This window comes from Monodelphis domestica, chromosome 3 (genome assembly GCF_027887165.1).
Source record: "Monodelphis domestica isolate mMonDom1 chromosome 3, mMonDom1.pri, whole genome shotgun sequence".
In the NCBI taxonomy this organism is placed as follows: Eukaryota; Metazoa; Chordata; class Mammalia; order Didelphimorphia; family Didelphidae; genus Monodelphis; species Monodelphis domestica.
In genome coordinates this window covers 173,639,298-173,657,754 of record NC_077229.1, presented here as the reverse complement: position 1 = coordinate 173,657,754, position 18,457 = coordinate 173,639,298, and the positions used below count along the sequence as shown (strand labels likewise).

The window sequence follows — 18,457 nt, the reverse complement described above, 5'->3', positions numbered from 1 at the left end:
TGGGACAATCCTAAAGGACTTATGATGGGGAATGCTGTTCACCTCCGACAAAAGAACTGTTGAAGTCATCTTACCTATTAGTGAATTTATGGTTTTATTTTGGGGTTTTGCTTACGTATGAGTTTGTTCTTACAATGATGACCAATATGGAAGTGAGTTTTTCATGACAATAAAAATAAAATTAAAAAAGGATAATAAAAAAGAAAATGAACATCATTGAGTCATACAGAGTGTGCTTCTTGGAATTCCATATAACTGGGGTTCAATAAGTCAAGTCAAGAAGCATTTATTAAGCCCATTAACTAAGTGCCAGAGATACAAAAGAAAGGGAATTTTTTTTTTCCTTAAGAAGCTCACATTCTGATGGGAGAGACACATGCAAACAACTATATACAAATGGGATACAGACAAGATAAATTGGAGGTAACCTCAGGGGGAAAGCATTAACAATTAATGGGAAGTGCAAAAAGATTCTTGCAGATGAGACTTTAGCTGATATTGAAGGAAGCCAGAGAAGCTAGGAGGCAGAGGTGAAGAGGGTAAAAGGAAAAAGCTCTTTCAAGATAGAGTCAGTGTTAAAAGCAATACTATACACAGAGACTGATACACTGTGGTACAATCGAATGTAATGGATTTCTCTACTAGCAGCAATGCAGTGACCCAGGACAATCCAGAGGGACTTATGAGAAAGAACGCTATCCACATCCAGAGGAAGAACTGTGGGAGTAGAAACACAGAAGAAAAAACATGGGTTGATGGGGATATGATTGGGCATGTAGACTCTAAATGATCACCCTAGTGCAAATATCAATAATATGGAAATAGATCTTGACGAATGGCACATGTAAAACCCAGTGGAATTGTGTGTTGACTATGGGGGTGGGAGTGGGGTTCAAGGAGGGGAAGGAAAGAACATGAATCATGTAACCATGGAAAAATATTCTAAATTAATTAATTAAATAAAAATTTTCCAACAAAAAAGCAATTCTATATGAGACAATAGTAGAGTGTGAACATTTGACATATGGAGCTAAAACTGGAGTTCATAACTGGATTGCCAAAGAAACTTGTTCTTAGAAAACAGTCCCTGTCTTAGACAACAGAAGGGACAAATGTGACTTTCCTCTAGACTTTTCTGCTTGAAAAAATACCTAGGGAAAATATTCTTTTTAAAAGAGGATGGAAGGGACAAGAATTCTTTAGTAATTAATGCATAATATCAAATCAATCCAACAGATAGTTTAGCCTATTCTTCTCAAATGCAAAGCTACTGCTGAGCTGGAAAATGTCTTATCCCAAGAAGGGGCAGCATGAATTCTGGTTAGACTTAGGAAGTAAACCCAGAAAGAGGTTGAGCAATGCAAAATGTTATGTCAAGTTCATTATTGTGAAGAAAATTGTTTTGTATCTGTCTTTCTGTTTCTTTAAATCTTATTCAGTAGTCTGCTTTGATATTTCCATTTTGTGTATGTGTCTATGCATTTAAAAGCTCATTAATGTGAACACTCCCTACAGGAATGTGGATGATAACTCATCCACCCTTTGTTATGCAGCTAGGAAGTATCTGAGGCCACATTTGAACTCAGGTCTTCCATACTCAGGTCTGGTGCTCTATCTACTATGTTAACTGGTTGCCCCATCTTTTATATAATTCTCAACCATGCCCTCCCATAAATCTTTTCCAGATGATCTACCTATGGTGCTTGAGACCTTGCTCTAGATAAGTTAATATTTATTTTCTAGTTATTAGTGTGATTAAATACATTAAATATATTTATTATATATTATTATTACATAATATATATTACATATAACATTTATTATTAGAGATAACATTTGTTAGTGCTTTCTCTCAATACACAACTGACACACTTCCCAAGAACTAGCCCAGAAATATGATAGATCTAGGTTCTAGTTCTACCTACCTATGTGACAGTAACATGGTACCCAGCATAGACTCATCATTTAGTCAAAATTTTTTTTATTCTTTAACAAGCTGTTTTCTATGCCCATCCTATTGCTACTTGGGCCACCTGAAAGTTTGTCATGGGGAATCTGGAAGGTCAGTGAAAATGTGATCCAATTTCCCAAATGGAATCATTGTAAAGGGCAGCTAATGGTGCAGTAAATAGAGCAAAGAGCTTGGAATCAGGAAGACTCATCTTCATGAGTTCAAGCCTAGCCTCAGACACTAGCTGTGTGATCTGGGGTTTCATCTATAAAAGGAAAAGGAAATGGTAAACCACTCCAGTATCTTTGCCAAGAAAACTCCAAATGGGGTCATAGAGAGTCAGATACATCATTTCTCAGTTTTATGCCTTCTTTCCATCATTTCTGGACCCATCTCATCAGTCATCTGCAGGACCTTTTCAAAATATTTACTCTGATGGACCATCTCAATGGGTTGTCCATGAGACTATAGGTCATGATCCCAGCAACAGGCATTCTTCATTCTTATGGCTTCTTCCATAAGAATTAACAGGTCACTTTCTTCTGAGTAATTCTGGGTATCACTGAAAAAAGTCCTGTAGTGTTCTGAGGCTTGATTTAATGCAATTCTTGTTCTAGGCTCTGGTGTTAGACACTAGAAACTGAAATTAAAAAAATGAAATAGTTCCTTTACTCCATGAATTTATCTTCTCCTGGAATTTGTGACATGTGTATAGGAAAATATATCCAAGGCTCCCCCTAAAACAAAGTCCCATCCTTTTCACAATGGTGTTTTTCTGAAACATGACATAAAATAATAGTAGTTAGCATTTACATAGTGCTTTACAATTTACAGAGTGCTTTATATATGTTATATCACTTAATCCTCATACTAATCCTGCAAGATTAAAGCCATTATTATTCCCATTTTTACAGATGAGGAAACTGAGGTTGAGGATATTTAAGTGACTTGCCCAAGATCACAGATCAGATGGGAAAAATTCTTTCTAACTCCAAGCCCAACATTCTTGCAATACATTGTCCCATTTAGCTACCTAAGAATATCACAGTCCTGAAGGATTAAAGTTGTGGGTCATTGGAAAGTGTGACAAGGAAATCACTTTAAAAGACTGATATATATTAATTTAAGGTAGCCAAGGAATTCAGCTATGTAATTCCTAAATGAAAACTCAAGTCAGCAGTCAACCTTTTATAGAGTTTAATTACAAACAGGAGGAAGAAAGGAATTAGAGATAGAGAGAGAGAGAGGGAGAGAGAAAGGGGAGAGAAGGGAATAGGGTTTAAATACCCCTTCTGTTTAGGCTGGGCCAAAAGGCCCAAGCCCTTAGATAGCTGAGGCAAAGAAAGGAGATCAGTCCCTATTACTCACGTGACCAAAATGGAGAAACAGTCTCAGAGGCCTCCACCTCCAGCTTCCTTCAGAGCCAACTCTCAAAGCACCACCTCTCAGCCAAACCTCTCCAACCAACCCCCCTCAGTCCTCAGACCCCTCTATCTTTAAGGAAACCATCCAAGTTCCCTCCCATCAGTTCTCACATCTACCAATCACTGTCCATGTCTTCCCTGTGCCAATGGTGGCTCTAGCTTAACCCAGGACCGCCCAGAGGTCTGTGACTTTGCACATGTCTGTTGAAGGTTATATTCTCAATAATTAAATCTTGATCCTTTGCTGCAGCCCTTCCTAAATCCTGTTAGGACTGAGTGGGGTGGAAATTGTATTTTCCAAGACCTGGTTCTGTCATTCCAAGTATCTCTATTGTATCAATTCTAAAATCAATCATGACTCAAAGAAATTCCTGTTCTATGCTTAAGCATAGGTCAAAGTCCTTTCCATTGTTCAGCAAAAGGTTTCTGTCCTAAAGAAATCTTAAGAAGGGAGGAGGAGGAACCTCCCATGCCAATGGGGTTCACATTCCAATAGAGTTCCCACTATCAATAGGAAATTTTTCAAGAATGAAATTTCCCAATGGTGAAATTTCCAACATTTATAAGTCTAAGAAATTTTAAGGTTTACAATAGGAATATAATAAACATTAGAGACAACTATGACTTAGTGATTAAAAGCACCTAGCCTGGAGCCAGGAAGACTGGAGTGCAGATCTGGCCTCAGACTCTTCCTAGCTGTGTGACGCTAGGCAAGTTACTTAACCTTTGATTGCCTGAAAGAAGAATCATCCGGGTGCACTGGAGAAGGAAATGGCAAACCATTCCCAATATCCTTGCCGAGAAAGCCCTATGGATTGCTATGGTCCATGGGTCCATGAAGAGTCTGACACAACCAAACAACAACAACATGGCAGATATGAGTAGGCTGTTTCAGCAACCAAGAATTATGCATGAGAAATAGCATCAAAGATGCCATCAGAAAGAAGCATAAACAGAAAAGAAAGTGGGCCAGGACTGCACCGAGAATGAGAGAGAGCTAGAGTTCCATTGGTATCCATGAAATATCAAATATATGAAGGCTTCCAGGAGATTGACTGGTTGTATGTTCTGAGGAGGATTTTATAGACTAACGTAGATAAAGATCATCCACAATGAGAGGGTTGCCATATGCAATGTTTTTGACTGGCAAAATTTTATTTTAAAATATAAAAACCATTTTTAGCTCAAGGGTAGCACAAAAGCACGCTAAAGGACGTGGCTAAAGGCTATGGTTTGCCAAAAGGATCCATGCCTATTTAATGAATCACAGGATCATAGATTTAGACCAGAGAAAGGAATAGCAGTCTAGAGAAATTTTCCTTCCAATTTCACCAAACTCTTCCCAAGCTCTATTCCTTTTAGAGATCTTGGAGGAAGATTACTGTGATTCCCACCCCTAAGGCCTTCCAAGTCCACCTCAGTCACAATGCTGACACTCAAAGGAGTTTGACTTTAAAGTCTTTTGTTCCCTACTTGAGTTTTATTACCAGTACAGAAAGAACTTGCTCTATGGAGTGAAAAATACTTGAAAATCACTGATGTTTTTCAAAAGCCTAAGCTATCTTTTGAAAACATCTGTATTGGTTTCTGATTGAAGTGCCAGTTTCCAGAAACACATTGCATTTATTTTCTCAAAACCTAGTCTAAATCCATTGAATTGTACTTTTTAATTAAATAAATCCCCCACAGCATCTTTGATTCAGCCTGTACAAATCCCCATGGTCATAAATCTCGGACTATAAAAACAGCAGGAAAAGACAAGAACAAATCAAGTCAACTGGAAAGCTTTCTATTTGGGAGGAAAGAATTGGTGATTTTTTAGTGTGAATGTAAAGGGGAAAAGGGTTAAGAGTGATGTATTCTCATAGAAGACGTGGGCTACCTAATCATTGAACAATATCCTAGTTTAATTTGTCAACAGCTCTGGTCCTTGATAGGACCATCTTTCTAGCAATAATAATAACCAGCTATTTTTAGTCCAACCTGGCCCAGAGAAATTCAGTGAGTGACCCTAAATGAAAATATATGAAGTGAATTTACTGATATTTTTTCAGAGGCAGCAATACAAGAAAATGCACATGTATTGATCATATTAGTAAGCTCTGTGCTTAAAGCCACAAAAGGAAAAAAAAAGTTCAAATAACTTATCTTTACTTTGTCAAGTATTTTCTCTTGGAGTCTTGTTGGTCCTGATATACTCACATTTTTGTTTTAAAGCATCCAGTATTCAAAGTATACCTGTTGTAATGGTAGGCTTTCTTTCCTAGGAAGAAACATAAAAGTTAGAGGGAATATGTTGCACAAACTCCCCCACATCAAAAAACACATCGAGGTTGCTTTCTTAGTTCCTTGACTAGTTGTTTCATTAGATAATGATGATGATTTAGGCTTTCCTTGTCCCTATTTTTTCTTTCTGGAGGAAATTTTAAGTCACTGATTATTTTCTTGGAAGCTGGAAGACTTGAAGGCCATGTCTTCTTGCAGGTCATAATCATGTTTTAAAAAAAATAAATTACACACTTTAATAAACCAAAATAATGATCTCCAAAAGGAAAACAAAGTTGTTATACAGCAACAAAAATCAGTAAGCTGTCCAGCCAGGATTTGAACTCTTGATTCCAAAGCCAACACTCTTTACAGTACACCACACAGCTGCATCCCAAACAGTTCATTACGGCACTTTGGCGCATCATGAAGACACATCAGGGATGTCATGCCCTGGCTTCTTCCACGCCAGGAGTTGTCTGCCTGCCTGCCACATTTTTGGCTTCACATGCTTACACACCCAGATTCCAGCCTTCCAAAGCCAAAAAGTTTCCCTGAAGACCCACATGCAGATTAAACAGGATAGTTGGGCTTAAAAGGATGCCTCCTACCACAGATATCACCACATTTGTGGTTAATCCAGCAAATGGGAAAATGTGGCCATGGCTTCCAAAGAAAGTGGAAGTTCATAACAGGAAACTAAATGAAGCGTATTTCCTGAAACTACTGAACTCAGTATTCCCTGGTCCTATACACAGCATTTCTTCTTGGATCTAGAACAAGGGTCTCCAAAGTGGAGACAATAACTTGACCTCAAAGCATGTGTGATCAACCTATGTGAGGTAGGAGGATGGGACCCTCCCTGTGATAGGCAGTCTTAGGACCTTCTTTCTCTCTAATTCAACCCACACTTACCCTTTCCCCCTAAAACTCTGTCCTGCCCTTCCAGTGGCAAGCTCTTGCCTTGTGAGCTGGCTGTCTGTCCTCCCAGGGCACTAACCAATACCTGAACACTTACAGAGCAGCTTCAGAGGAAAATCTCCCCATACAAGACATGGATTGGAGTGCCAGTGCGATTCTCTGGAGCAATTTTCATCTCCCTTTTTCCAGTGAGTTGGGACAACATGAACTCCTTAGTATAAGCAGGCATGGATGGGTATTCATCTGACTCTCAAAGCTCATGGCATTCTTCTCCCCCTTAAAGCTACCATTCTTCCAAAGTGCTCTTTTACTGTCAAGAGCTCAACCCATCCCTCTAATTGCTCAATCTTACAACCTTGATTTCATCTTCAACTCCTCATTCTCACCATTGATTATTTACAGTTTATCTCATGTGTAGCTCATTTGTCTATAGTTCTTTGCATATTATCTCTCCCCATAGACTGACTGGGAGCTTCTTGAGAGTAAAAACTATTTTTTTACCTTTCTTTTTAACTCCAGCCATTAGCACATAGGCTGACACATAGTAGGCTCTTTTTTTCTTTTTTCTTTTAAACCCTTACCTTCCATCTTAAAATCAATACTGTGTATTTGTTCCAAGACAGAAGAGCAGTAAAGACTGGACAATGGAGGTTAAGTGACTTGCCTAGGGTCATACCATTAGGAGGTATCTGAGGTCTTATTCAAACCTAGGACCTCCCATTTCTGTGCCTGGTTCTTAATCCAATGAGCTACCTAGCTGCCCCATTTATTTCTATTTTTCATTTATAAATTACTTTCTTTATTTTAAATAATTTTTTCCCTATTTACTTGTAAAAATAATTTTTTGCACTCATTTCCTAACATTTTGAGTTCCATATTCTCTCTTCCTTTCCCCCCACTCCTCTCCCTGAGACAGTAAGCAACTTGCTATTGGTTATACATGTGTTATCATCCAGAATATATTTTCATATTCATAAGGTTGTGGAACAAGACACATTTTTTTAAACCCAGAAAAATAGAATGGCCTGCTTCAATCTGTACTCAAACTCCATCAATTCTTTCTCTAGAGATGGATATAATTTTTCATCATAAGCCCTTTGGATCACTGTGTTACTGAGAATAGTGAAGTCATTGTTCATTATTGCTCTTGCTGTGTATTATGTTCTTATTCTGCTTACTTCACTCTTCATCAGTTCATGTAGGCCATAGTAGGACCCTAAATGGTTGTTTACTTGTTCACTAATCTACTCTTTAGCACCAGGAGACCAGAAAACAAAGGCAGCAAATTGTGGGTGATAGATCCAAATCTGAGGTATGGAAAATGGTCCGTCTGTGCAAAGCAAGGTTAGGGAAAAACCCAAAGGGGGAAACATGGACTGCTGACCACTGATGGTTTGGATACCACAAAGAGACAGCCTGAGCCAGTGCCCTGAGCTGGCCATACCAACTCCTCCTCCATACAGCAACTAATGAGATATTAATAATCCAGATATTCTTGGTGATGTTTTAGACCCAAAAAGTTTTCTTGAATTATCTGCCATACTACTGTTTTTTATAGAGCTGTTTTCTTAGTGAAAATTGATGTATCTTGAGTTGATCCATGTGTATGTCAACACTCTCCTCAGGGGGATTGTATAATTGTCATAAAATTCTAGTTTTATAAAAGTTAAGAAACTTGCTACCTCCCAGAATCTAGGAAGTGAACTATTTGAAGAAGGCACCATGAAGATGCCTGAAGAAACCTCTACAGCATCAGAAGACCCAGAATGAACCATGGAGTGTAATTGCTTGAACTGTGGGGGGTTGTAACACATTTATTTGGCTTTTTGTCAATGTGCTTAGCAATCATTAGTTTGTTCTCTTTCCCTTTTATCCCCAAATTATTGTAATTTATAAGTTGGTTATGTTTACATGATCCACTGGGGAGACTAGTCTCCCAAAGGATCCCAGGGGGATTGTGTAATTAGAATTTGTCAACCTAAAAACTACAATCCCCAGCAAAACTAGGATTCCCTGAACCCTACTCAATTCCTATTGTTATGTGCTGACATAGACAGGATATATATTGGATGTAGTTCCATCTCTTGGGCACTCTTTCCTTCCAGTCTCAGCTTTGGTGGAGCGGGGATTTTTGAGCAGGTAGAAAAACTTAGTCACATGGTTTTATTTTGTTAGATAATAAACTTTATAAAAAATAATACTTGAAGTATTGGACATTATTTTAACTCTTACAATACTATTCATCAATTTTACATATGTAGAAACCGAGGTCTAGAAACATGAAATGACTTGCCTGGCCCATAGAGGTAGTAAGTGCCAAAGTCAGAACTTGAACTCTTTTAAAAAAAATTTTATTTTATTTTTATTGTCATGCAAAACTTCCACACTGGTCATTGTTGTAAGAGCACACTAATATAACCCCCCCCCAATAAAACTGTAAATACACTGATGTGAAAGATAGTAATAATATGTTTTGATCCGCATCCATCCAACCAGAATTTGAACTCTTTATTCAAGCTTCACACACTTTCCACTAATTTATTAAATAAATAAATTTCACTCTAGTACAGTGAACAAAAAACTCCATGAAAGTTTTCTGATTTCCCCCAGATTCTAATGGTGAAATCAATGCCAAAGTCAATTCTCAAACCATCTTCATTGATGGGGAAGAACTTTATAAAAAGAGCTTATTTATTGAATGGAAAGAATGAATCTGTGATAGGCTGATGATATCTTTGACCTTTTATTACCATATTAATATACTCCTAAGTTTTGGTCTCATAAATATCTTCCTGTAAATGCATTCTGACAGTTTTCTGAGTGAAGAGATAGGACTCAGCACTTTGTGAGAACTTAGCAATGTTGCCCAAACAGTAATGATGATAATTTTTAAGATTCCACTTCCCTTTAGTAACTAGGACTCTCCTTTAGCTTTTCCACTTATTATTTTCCCACAGCTGTTTATTAGAGAAAATAAACAGAGGGAGAGACAGTTTCAGAATTTATTTTGGTATTAATTATTGGTATTTTATAGCACTTTAAAATTTGCAGAGTGCTTTCTATGCATTATTTCATTGCAACCTGAGCAATCCTGTGAAAGCAGAACTACAGGGGTTATTATCCACATGTTGCAGAAGAGGAAACTGAGGCCAAGAGAATTTAAGTGACTTTCTAATGGCATTTAATAAATGCTTTTTGAGTTGACATAACTAATAGGTGGAAGAGGTGGGATTTGAAACCAGGCCTTCATGTTGTCAACAAACCTTTATTAAGTCTTACTATGTACCAGGCACTTCCCTAAGACTTGAAGAATACAAATACAAACAGAAAGACTTTCCCTACCTTCAAGAAGTTTACATTCTAATGGGAGAAAATATCAAATAAAAAGGAGCTGAAAAGGTTGAGGGGAAGAAATTAAGACACCTGGGGCATTGTAGAGAAAAGTCTGAGAAAGTCAAAGGTACAGACAAGAGAGGAATGAAGCCTTGGTTGCTCTGGGTGGTGTGACCGCAAAAATATGGTTTCAAGACTTTGAATAGCCAAAACTGTAAAGATAATTTTTAGTGTCTTGATTTTATATTAAAAATAAAGTGATTGCCATGGGAAAAATTCCCAAATATGAAATACCCAAGTCAGCTGGGTTTTATGGAGATTTTAATTAATATAAATTAAGGAATTAAGGAAAGGAAGAGAGAATAAGAGAAATATAGTTTGAAGGGCCTAGGCCAACATGGCCTAGGCCTGAACCTTAAGAGAGACTAAGTCAATCTTTAATCATTCACCACAAGATCCTTCCAAGCAAAACTCTACTGTTCAGAGAGACCCTCCAGTTTAGCTCAGGAAGCTGAACTAAGTTCAGCCACCGAGAGAGAGACCAGCCTCCAATTTAGCTCCAAAGTTGAATTACCTCAGAGGCCTTTCTGACCTCCTTTTAAAGAGAATTTTCTCCTATGTCACCTCCCCTAAGTTTTCACATCTACCAATCACAGTAGACATTTTCCAAAGGACTGGTCATTCTTAATTCACACCTGAGTAGACTAAAACTTTTGAGTAATTCACACCTGAGTAGACTAATCTTGTCCTTTGCAAGTTGCCTGATTAATTTGATCTTCATAGGTACTTAGCACCCCTTTGTATTAGATCTAAAAATAGACCCAACTTAAGGGTTTTTGCTTCACTTTAAGTATGGGTTAGGGACTTTTCATTGTTCAATCAGGAGTTTACAACTTTATCTTCCCCTAAAGTATGCTTAAGTATGGGTGGAGTAATGTTAGAGTTCCCATCTACATTCCTGACTAAAGTCCCTTCATTAAAAAGTAAGGGGATAGCAGCCTTAACCAAAAATGTTCTATGGTAGAGTATGAGAATTTTTAAGATTCACAAGTCTGAGAAATTTTAAGATTCACAGTGGTCTCCTTAAAATGGAGGTTCTAGGAAGAACCACTCAATCAGAGGGTCAGGCCACAAAAAAGTAGGTTCTTTTTTGCTGTGGTGGGGCCTGCCCTCCACAGCATCGGGGGTCTTTTGGCTGGATGTGGCTATGTTTGGTTTTCAACCTGCAGTTCAGGCTTCACAGAAAAACTGTTCTGCCTTCTTTCAGGGTTGGCTTTATTTTATACCCTCATGGTTACATATCCCCTTGGCACACAGTTTCATTTCTCAACATACATGTTTCCTTGCAGATAATTCAATAAGTCATACATTAACTTTTAACAAGTCGTTTAATCAACAATATATGATTATCCTACATACTATGTTTCTATAGATTCTAACAACAAATGCAAAGCTTAGAAGATAAATGTTTTCTCATCACAGGCAGCATGGCTAGGGGCCAGTTCCCCATTAACCCGGGAGGTTCAGTCATGTGGTTAAGATTGTGATTATTTGTTATACTAATCAAATACATGGTCAATCAAACTTCTAAGTAAATAATCAACAGAACACTGCTGCTAAATACAGGATCAGAAGGTAGGAAAAACACAACCCAGTTTTAGGTATTTTTAATATCAGGCTTTCATTTTTCTAATGTTTCACTAAGGTATCTAAGATGTATTACCTAGGCTTTAGTTAGCAAAACAAATCAGTGAGGTGGAACATACCATTTATCCCTGAAAGGCAATTAATAGACTAGCTCAGGGAAATTTGTTCCTGGCCTGCCTGTACATGGGGGTGGGAGAATCCAGGCACAGCTTTGCCAGGAGTTTTATTCCTAAAAAAGGGGTCTCTTCTATGATCCTTTATTTAAGTGGGCACATAGGAATCCTTAGGTTTAATTCTGTAAGTAAGATCTCTTGGTGATATTCTGGGGGGATTGCGTGGGACATCTGTATTAACCCTGCAGGCATTTTGCTCTCCTCTATTTTTCCTGGGTCTAGGGAGAGAATAATAATCATAACAATTCCAATAATAAGGTATGTTAGTGAGAGAAGTCACTTGGGGGTGGGGTCTGAGTGGGTGTTTCCATCCTTCCTGGGGGTCACTTCGCAATCCCTGGTTTAGATATAACAAAATTTTCATATTAAAAGTTGTACTACACCTTATTTTTTGGTGCTATAGTTTACAACATTTTAAGCACAAGATTATAAAATTAAGATATATGGCAGTAGGTTCTTTCAAATCACATGGATGTGGAAGTTTCTGGAACATTATAGAGAAGGTCCTAAAGAGGTAGGAGTACAATCCAGAAAGGAATGAAGAAATTATCATGACTTCACTTCTATCACACCCACTACTTACTGTACCACACTTACTCCTAAAATATATTTGACTAGGAATGCATCCTAGTGGGCAGATTTAAGTTCAAGAATCATGGATCTCCAATTCTTGGATCTGTCATTTCTTTGTATGGGTCATTTCACTGTCTTCTGCCTCACTTTCCCTGTCTATAAAATGTGCAACTAGGTGGCATGCCAAGTATAGTCAGAAAGACCCCTCTTTATGAGTTCAAATCCAGCCTCAGAAACTTACTAGCTAGGGGACCCTAGGCAAGTCATTTAAACTTGTGGCCTCAGTTTCCTCTTCTGTCAAGTGAACTGGAGAAGGAAATGGCAAAGTAGTTCAGTATCTTTGCCAAGAAAACTCCAAATGGGGTCATGAAGAGTCAGATAAACTGAAAATAACTCAACAACAAAAAAATGTGAATGATAGTGGTGATCCAGGAAGGCAGAAGAGTGGTAAAGAATCAGTTGAAGGTGATGATGGACAAAATTTAATTTGGTTTCAAGGTACTTTAAAAAAACAACTCTTTATTCCATCTTAGAAGAATCAGTTCCAAGGCAGAAGAGCAGTAAGGTAGGAAGGACTAAACATTTGGGGTAAGGTGACTCACCCAGGGTCACACAGCTAAAAAGTGTCTGCGACCAGAATTTTAATCCAGAATCCCTCATCTCCAGTCTCTATCCACTGAGTCCCTAGAGTCAAGGTACTTTTAAACTCATTAGAGGAAGAACTATGACTCTGGTGTCATTTTTGTACTATACATAACAAAATTCTTGATACAGAGATGGTAGGTATTCAGATTTAAAGTGCTAAAGAACCATTTAATAAATTGTCTTGTGCTTTGAGATCCCTGAGGGTAAGGTTATGTCTGTAGTCTCCCTACAGTCATCTTCTAATAGCCCAATCCTGTGTTTCAGTTCAGGATGTATGTGAAATGCAGGACCATGCCTGTGAACAGATATGTGTGAACGTGCCTGGATCTTACGTGTGCCAGTGCTACAATGGCTACACCCTCGCTGAAGATGGGAAGAAATGTGTTGGTGAGTATCTGTGCTAAACTTCTATATTATAGAAGAATCTGAGGGGTCAGTAAGTGCTAGGCAATGTAGTTAAGTGACTTGCCCAAGGTCACACAGTTAGGAAATGTCTGAGGCCATATTTGACCTCAGGTCTTCCTGGCTCCAGGCTCTATTCTTGGAGTTGACTAGATGCTTCCTCTACAGCACACCTCTTGTGTATTGTTGTTGTTGTTTGGTCTTTTTTTCAATTTTTTTCCACTCTTCATGACCCCCTTTGGGGTTTTCTTGGCAAAGATATTGGAGTGGTTTGCCATTTCCTTCTTCAGCTCATTTGACATGAGGAAACTGGGACATACAGGGTTAAAGTGACTTGTCCAAGGTCACATAGCTAGTAAGTGTCTGAGGCCAGATTTGAACTTGGGAAGATGAGTCTTCCTGACTCCAGGCCCACTGCTCTATCTACCACATACACACTAGCTGTGTCACCTTGGGCAAATTGCTTGACCTCTCAAAATATCAGGTTCCTCATCTACAAAATGGGAATAATAACAATAACCCTACTTCTGCAGGGTCATAGTGGGAATTAAATGAGATATTGTATGCAATGTGTTTTTCACTCCTTAGAGCTCTACAAATGCCACCTGATGGGAATCTGCAGTCTGATGCTCCTTCCGGATTGGAATTTAGAGACTTTAGCCATGCCACTGTCAGCTCCTCACAGTTTGGCATTCAGATTCTCTGCTCCATCCCATACTGCATCAGATAAGAGCTGATAACCTCAGGAGCTGACACAGACAATAATGAAAATTACCCCAAAGGCATTCTCCTGGAAGTGCAATTCCTAGGTTGCCTTCATAGCTTAAGATGTCAAAAGCAGAAAAGCAAAATACCATGTAAAGGGAAATTAAACCAAAGTTTCAGATACTTCTCATATTCTAGACTCAAAGATATGACTATAGTTGAATCCGGTAGAAACCAGATTCTTGAAAAGAGATTTTCTAGTTGACATTTGATTAGACTAGATGGTTTCTGAGATCCTTTCTACCTCTTGAGATCTGTGATTCTATGTGTAGAGATTGGATGGGCCTCAGACACTGGACTGAGGAGTGTTCTGATTGCTGAGATAGAGGATGAGAGAGCTAGAGAGGATAGGCTTAGATTTAGGTGACAAATAGGGTTTGGAACAAAATACTGGAAGCCAAGCTGAGAGTAGCCATGTTAGTATGGGGAGGTGTATAGGAATGCAAGATTTAGAATGTCACAGAATAAGCACACAATTGTACACAAAGGATAATTTGTCTTGGAAATTTTATCATCTTGATTTTATATTCTCTTAGCACATTGACTATCAAGAAATGACAGCAATGTGATTACCAAGGAGCTAAATTAGCCAAGTTGACTCATATGCCAAATTTACTGATTGTTATTTTCCTATTTCCCATGAGTCCCAAGTAGGGAATTAGAGAGTGGATCATGAAATAATAAAATCTTGAGTAGATGAGAGTACTCATCCCCTTTCCCAAATATGAGCCCCAAGCAGGGAATGAGAGAGAGTGGATCATGGAATAATAGAATCCTGAGTAGATAAGACTATTCATCCCCTTTCTCAAATAGGAGCCCCAAGCAGAGAATGAGAGAGTGGATCATGGAATAATAGAATCCTGAGTAGATAAGACTATTCATCCCCTTTCCCAAATATGAGCCCCAAGCAGGGAATGAGAGAGTGGATCATGGAATAATAGACTCCTGAGTAGATAAGACTATTCATCCCCTTTCTCAAATAGGAGCCCCAAGCAGGGAATGAGAGAGAGTGGATCATGGAATGATAGAATCCTGAGTAGATAAGACTATTCATCCCCTTTCCCAAATAGGAGCCCCAAGCAGGGAATGAGAGAGAGTGGATCATGGAATAATAGACTCCTGAGTAGATAAGACTATTCATCCCCTTTCCCAAATATGAGCCCCAAGCAGGGAATGAGAGAGTGGATCATGGAATGATAGAATATTAAAGTAAAAAAGGATAGCCGTGGTCACCAGGTTAAATCTATAAATCTTCATAGAAACACCCTTTATGATGTCCCAGGTAATCACACTACCAACCTTCCCATCAAAGAAATGTATCTGTCTGTGTATATGTTATATCCCTCTAGTGAAATATAAAGGTCTTAAAGGCAAGGACTGTTTTAACTTAGCCCTAGCATGGCACTTTTGGCAAAGTAGGCATTTAATAAATGTTTACTGAATTCAATAAAAAGTTGAGTAACAAAACAAGGAAGTATATGTTCATTCAATTCAGTTTGGCAAATGTTCAAATTCTATAGCTTAGAATATAAAGAGAAAAAAGAAATAGTCCCTGTTCTTAAGGAGTTTATAATCCATATCCTTTTATGTATTTTTCTTAGCTCCCCAATTAGACTTGTTCCTTTAGGAGAAAAATTGTGCATTATGTTTTTTGTAACCCCCTCAGCTACTAGTGTGTCTATATTCTCTCTACTATACCTACATTTATATTTATATAAACATGTGTGCATATATGTATATGTATATATGTATGTATATTAGATACTATTTCAAATACTATATATATGCATTATTTAGATATTTATACACATACATTTTGAAATTTATTTCTTCGAGGATGAACAACATATTATAAATTAAATACATTCATAGTACTAGCCAGAATCTATATAACACTTTAAAGTTTGCAGAATGTTATACATATATAATGTCTCATTTCTGTCTCACAAAAACCCCATGAGGTGGGATTGGCCAATTGAATACCGTGTAAACTTTATGTTGCCATTAGAATATGGATGTGTAGGAACAAACAAGTCAAACATGAAGTAGCTCAGCTTCTTTTTTAATATTATTTTCAGAGACTCTAGGGACAGATTTCCAGGGATCTGTGAAATTGGATGGGGAAAATATCACATCTTTTTTTCCCATTTACTTTTTTCCCCCATTTCCTTTGATATTTTATGTTTTTTATTTTATCAATTTAAAACTACCACCCAGAGAAGATCATAGGTTTCATCAGACCTTCTCAGAGACATAAAAAAGGTTAAGGACACCTGGAGTAATATAGCCAGCATCAAAGTGAAACCCTTTTATTAAACTTGCCATTTCTGAATAGGGCAATTTCGCTATATTGGGGGGGTGGAGAAAGCAAGGTTGTACAGGTGAATACACGTGTCTTTGTATGTCTGAATGATTGTATGTGTGAATGTGTATGTTTGCTTAGGAAGTCATTTTAATTGTAACTTCTTTCAACAGTAGACTTGGCTTTTGATCTCTGGGCACTGCCAGATGTTAGGAATGTGTGTCTTCCTCCAAAAATAACCTGTTTCTGTTCAGTATTATCCATGTTGCAGACTGTTCAGAAAACCCTTGGAGGGCAACCAAATTGTAAATCATGAACTATAAATCTCCATTTTTCAATATATAGCCCTAAAATATTCTTTATCTTTATAAATAGCTACTGGCTGCTTGTGAAATGATTTCTTTCAAGTCCATCAGAGGCCAAAAATAGCAAATATGGTTCTAGTCTCTGTGTGCTTATGACTTTGTAGCCAGGAGAGCTGGAATATAATAGCCAAAATATTAGACTCCTGGGTCCTGTGGGAAATATTATAAACTTCAAAAGAACATTATGTAAGGACAGATTTTTTTTGGAAATAGAATGAGACATGGGAAAATACAGTCATTGCTGAGTTGTAGGTGAAGATTACTATGCACTTCCATCTTCACTCTCTTCCCCAACTAGACCTTAGTTACTCTTCTATTTATTTTTTTATTTTTTACTACACTAGCGATTTATTATTATAGAGAATTTGTAATGAAGAACTCCTTTTCCAATTCAAATTGGCACCTCCTCTGAAACATATGGTCTTAGAGAATTGCCTGGGGAACTGAGAGAAGTTATTTGTTCAGAATTCCATAGACAGTATGTGTGAGGGATGGAATTTAAACCTACTTCTTCTTGACTATCTACTACTGTTCTAAGTTGCTTTTGTACATGGCTGGTTTTTTATGACTATAATTTCTTCAACCAAAGGAAGTTGTGTAAGGTATGTAAGAGTCTTTTAAAGAAAAAAAAAAGATGTTTGAGCTGGATGTATCATTAATCCATTGGGTTTTCAAAGCTCTTATACTCATTTTCTCTGTGATGGAGTAGTTGGACTGCTATAGTCCTTAGAATTCTAATACCCATGGAATTAGCAAGAATAAATGGGTCTCTGCAAATCAAAACAACTCTGAGGTATCACCTCACACCTAGCAGATTGGCTAACATGACAGTTATGGAAAGTAATGAATGCTGGAGAGGATGTGGCAAAGTGGGGACATTAATTCATTGCTGGTGGAGTTGTGAACTGATCCAACCATTCTGGAGGGCAATTTGGAACTATGCCCAAAGGGCGATAAAAGAATGTCTACCCTTTGATCCAGCCATAGCACTGCTGGGTCTGTACCCCAAAGAGATAAGAAGGAAAAAGACTTGTACAAGAATATTCATAGCTGCGCTCTTTGTGGTGGCCAAAAATTGGAAAATGAGGGGATGCCCATCAATTGGGGAATGGCTGAACAAACTGTGGTATATGTTGGTGATGGAATACTATTGTGCTAAAAGGAATAATAAAGTGGAGGAGTTCCATGGAGACTGGAACAACCTCCAGGAAGTGATGCAGAGTGAAAGGAGCAGAACCAGGAGAACATTGTACACAGAGACTGATACACTGTGGTACAATCGAATGTAATGGAATTCTCCATTAGTGTCAATGTAATGTCCCTGAACAATCTGTAGGGATATAGGAGAAAAAACACTATTCATAAGCAGAGGACAAACTGTGGGAGTAGAAACACCGAGGAAAAGCAACTGCCTGACTACAGCGGTTGAGGGGACATGACAGAGGAGAGACTCTAAACGAACACTCTAATGCAAATATTAACAACATGGCAATGGGTTCGAATCAAGAACACATGTGATACCCAGTGGAATCACGCGTCGGCTACGGGGGGTGGGGGGGAGGAAAAGAAAATTATCTTTGTCTTTAATGAATAATGCATGGAAATGATCAAATAAAATACTATAAAATTAAAAAAAAGAAAAAAACAACAAAAAAACCCAATTATTGCCATCCAAAAAAAAAAAGAATAAA

At 37.9% G+C, this 18,457-nt stretch overlaps 1 protein-coding gene across 1 annotated transcript in view; it reads left to right on the top strand.

The window, feature by feature from the left end:
* Positions 1 to 18,457, top strand: part of MATN2 (matrilin 2) — a 213,638-nt gene that overhangs the window by 112,485 nt on the left and 82,696 nt on the right. The window contains exon 5 of the mRNA XM_056823286.1: positions 13,197 to 13,319. Within this exon, the coding sequence (XP_056679264.1) occupies positions 13,197 to 13,319 (123 nt within the window). The remainder of the gene's footprint in view (positions 1 to 13,196; positions 13,320 to 18,457) is intronic.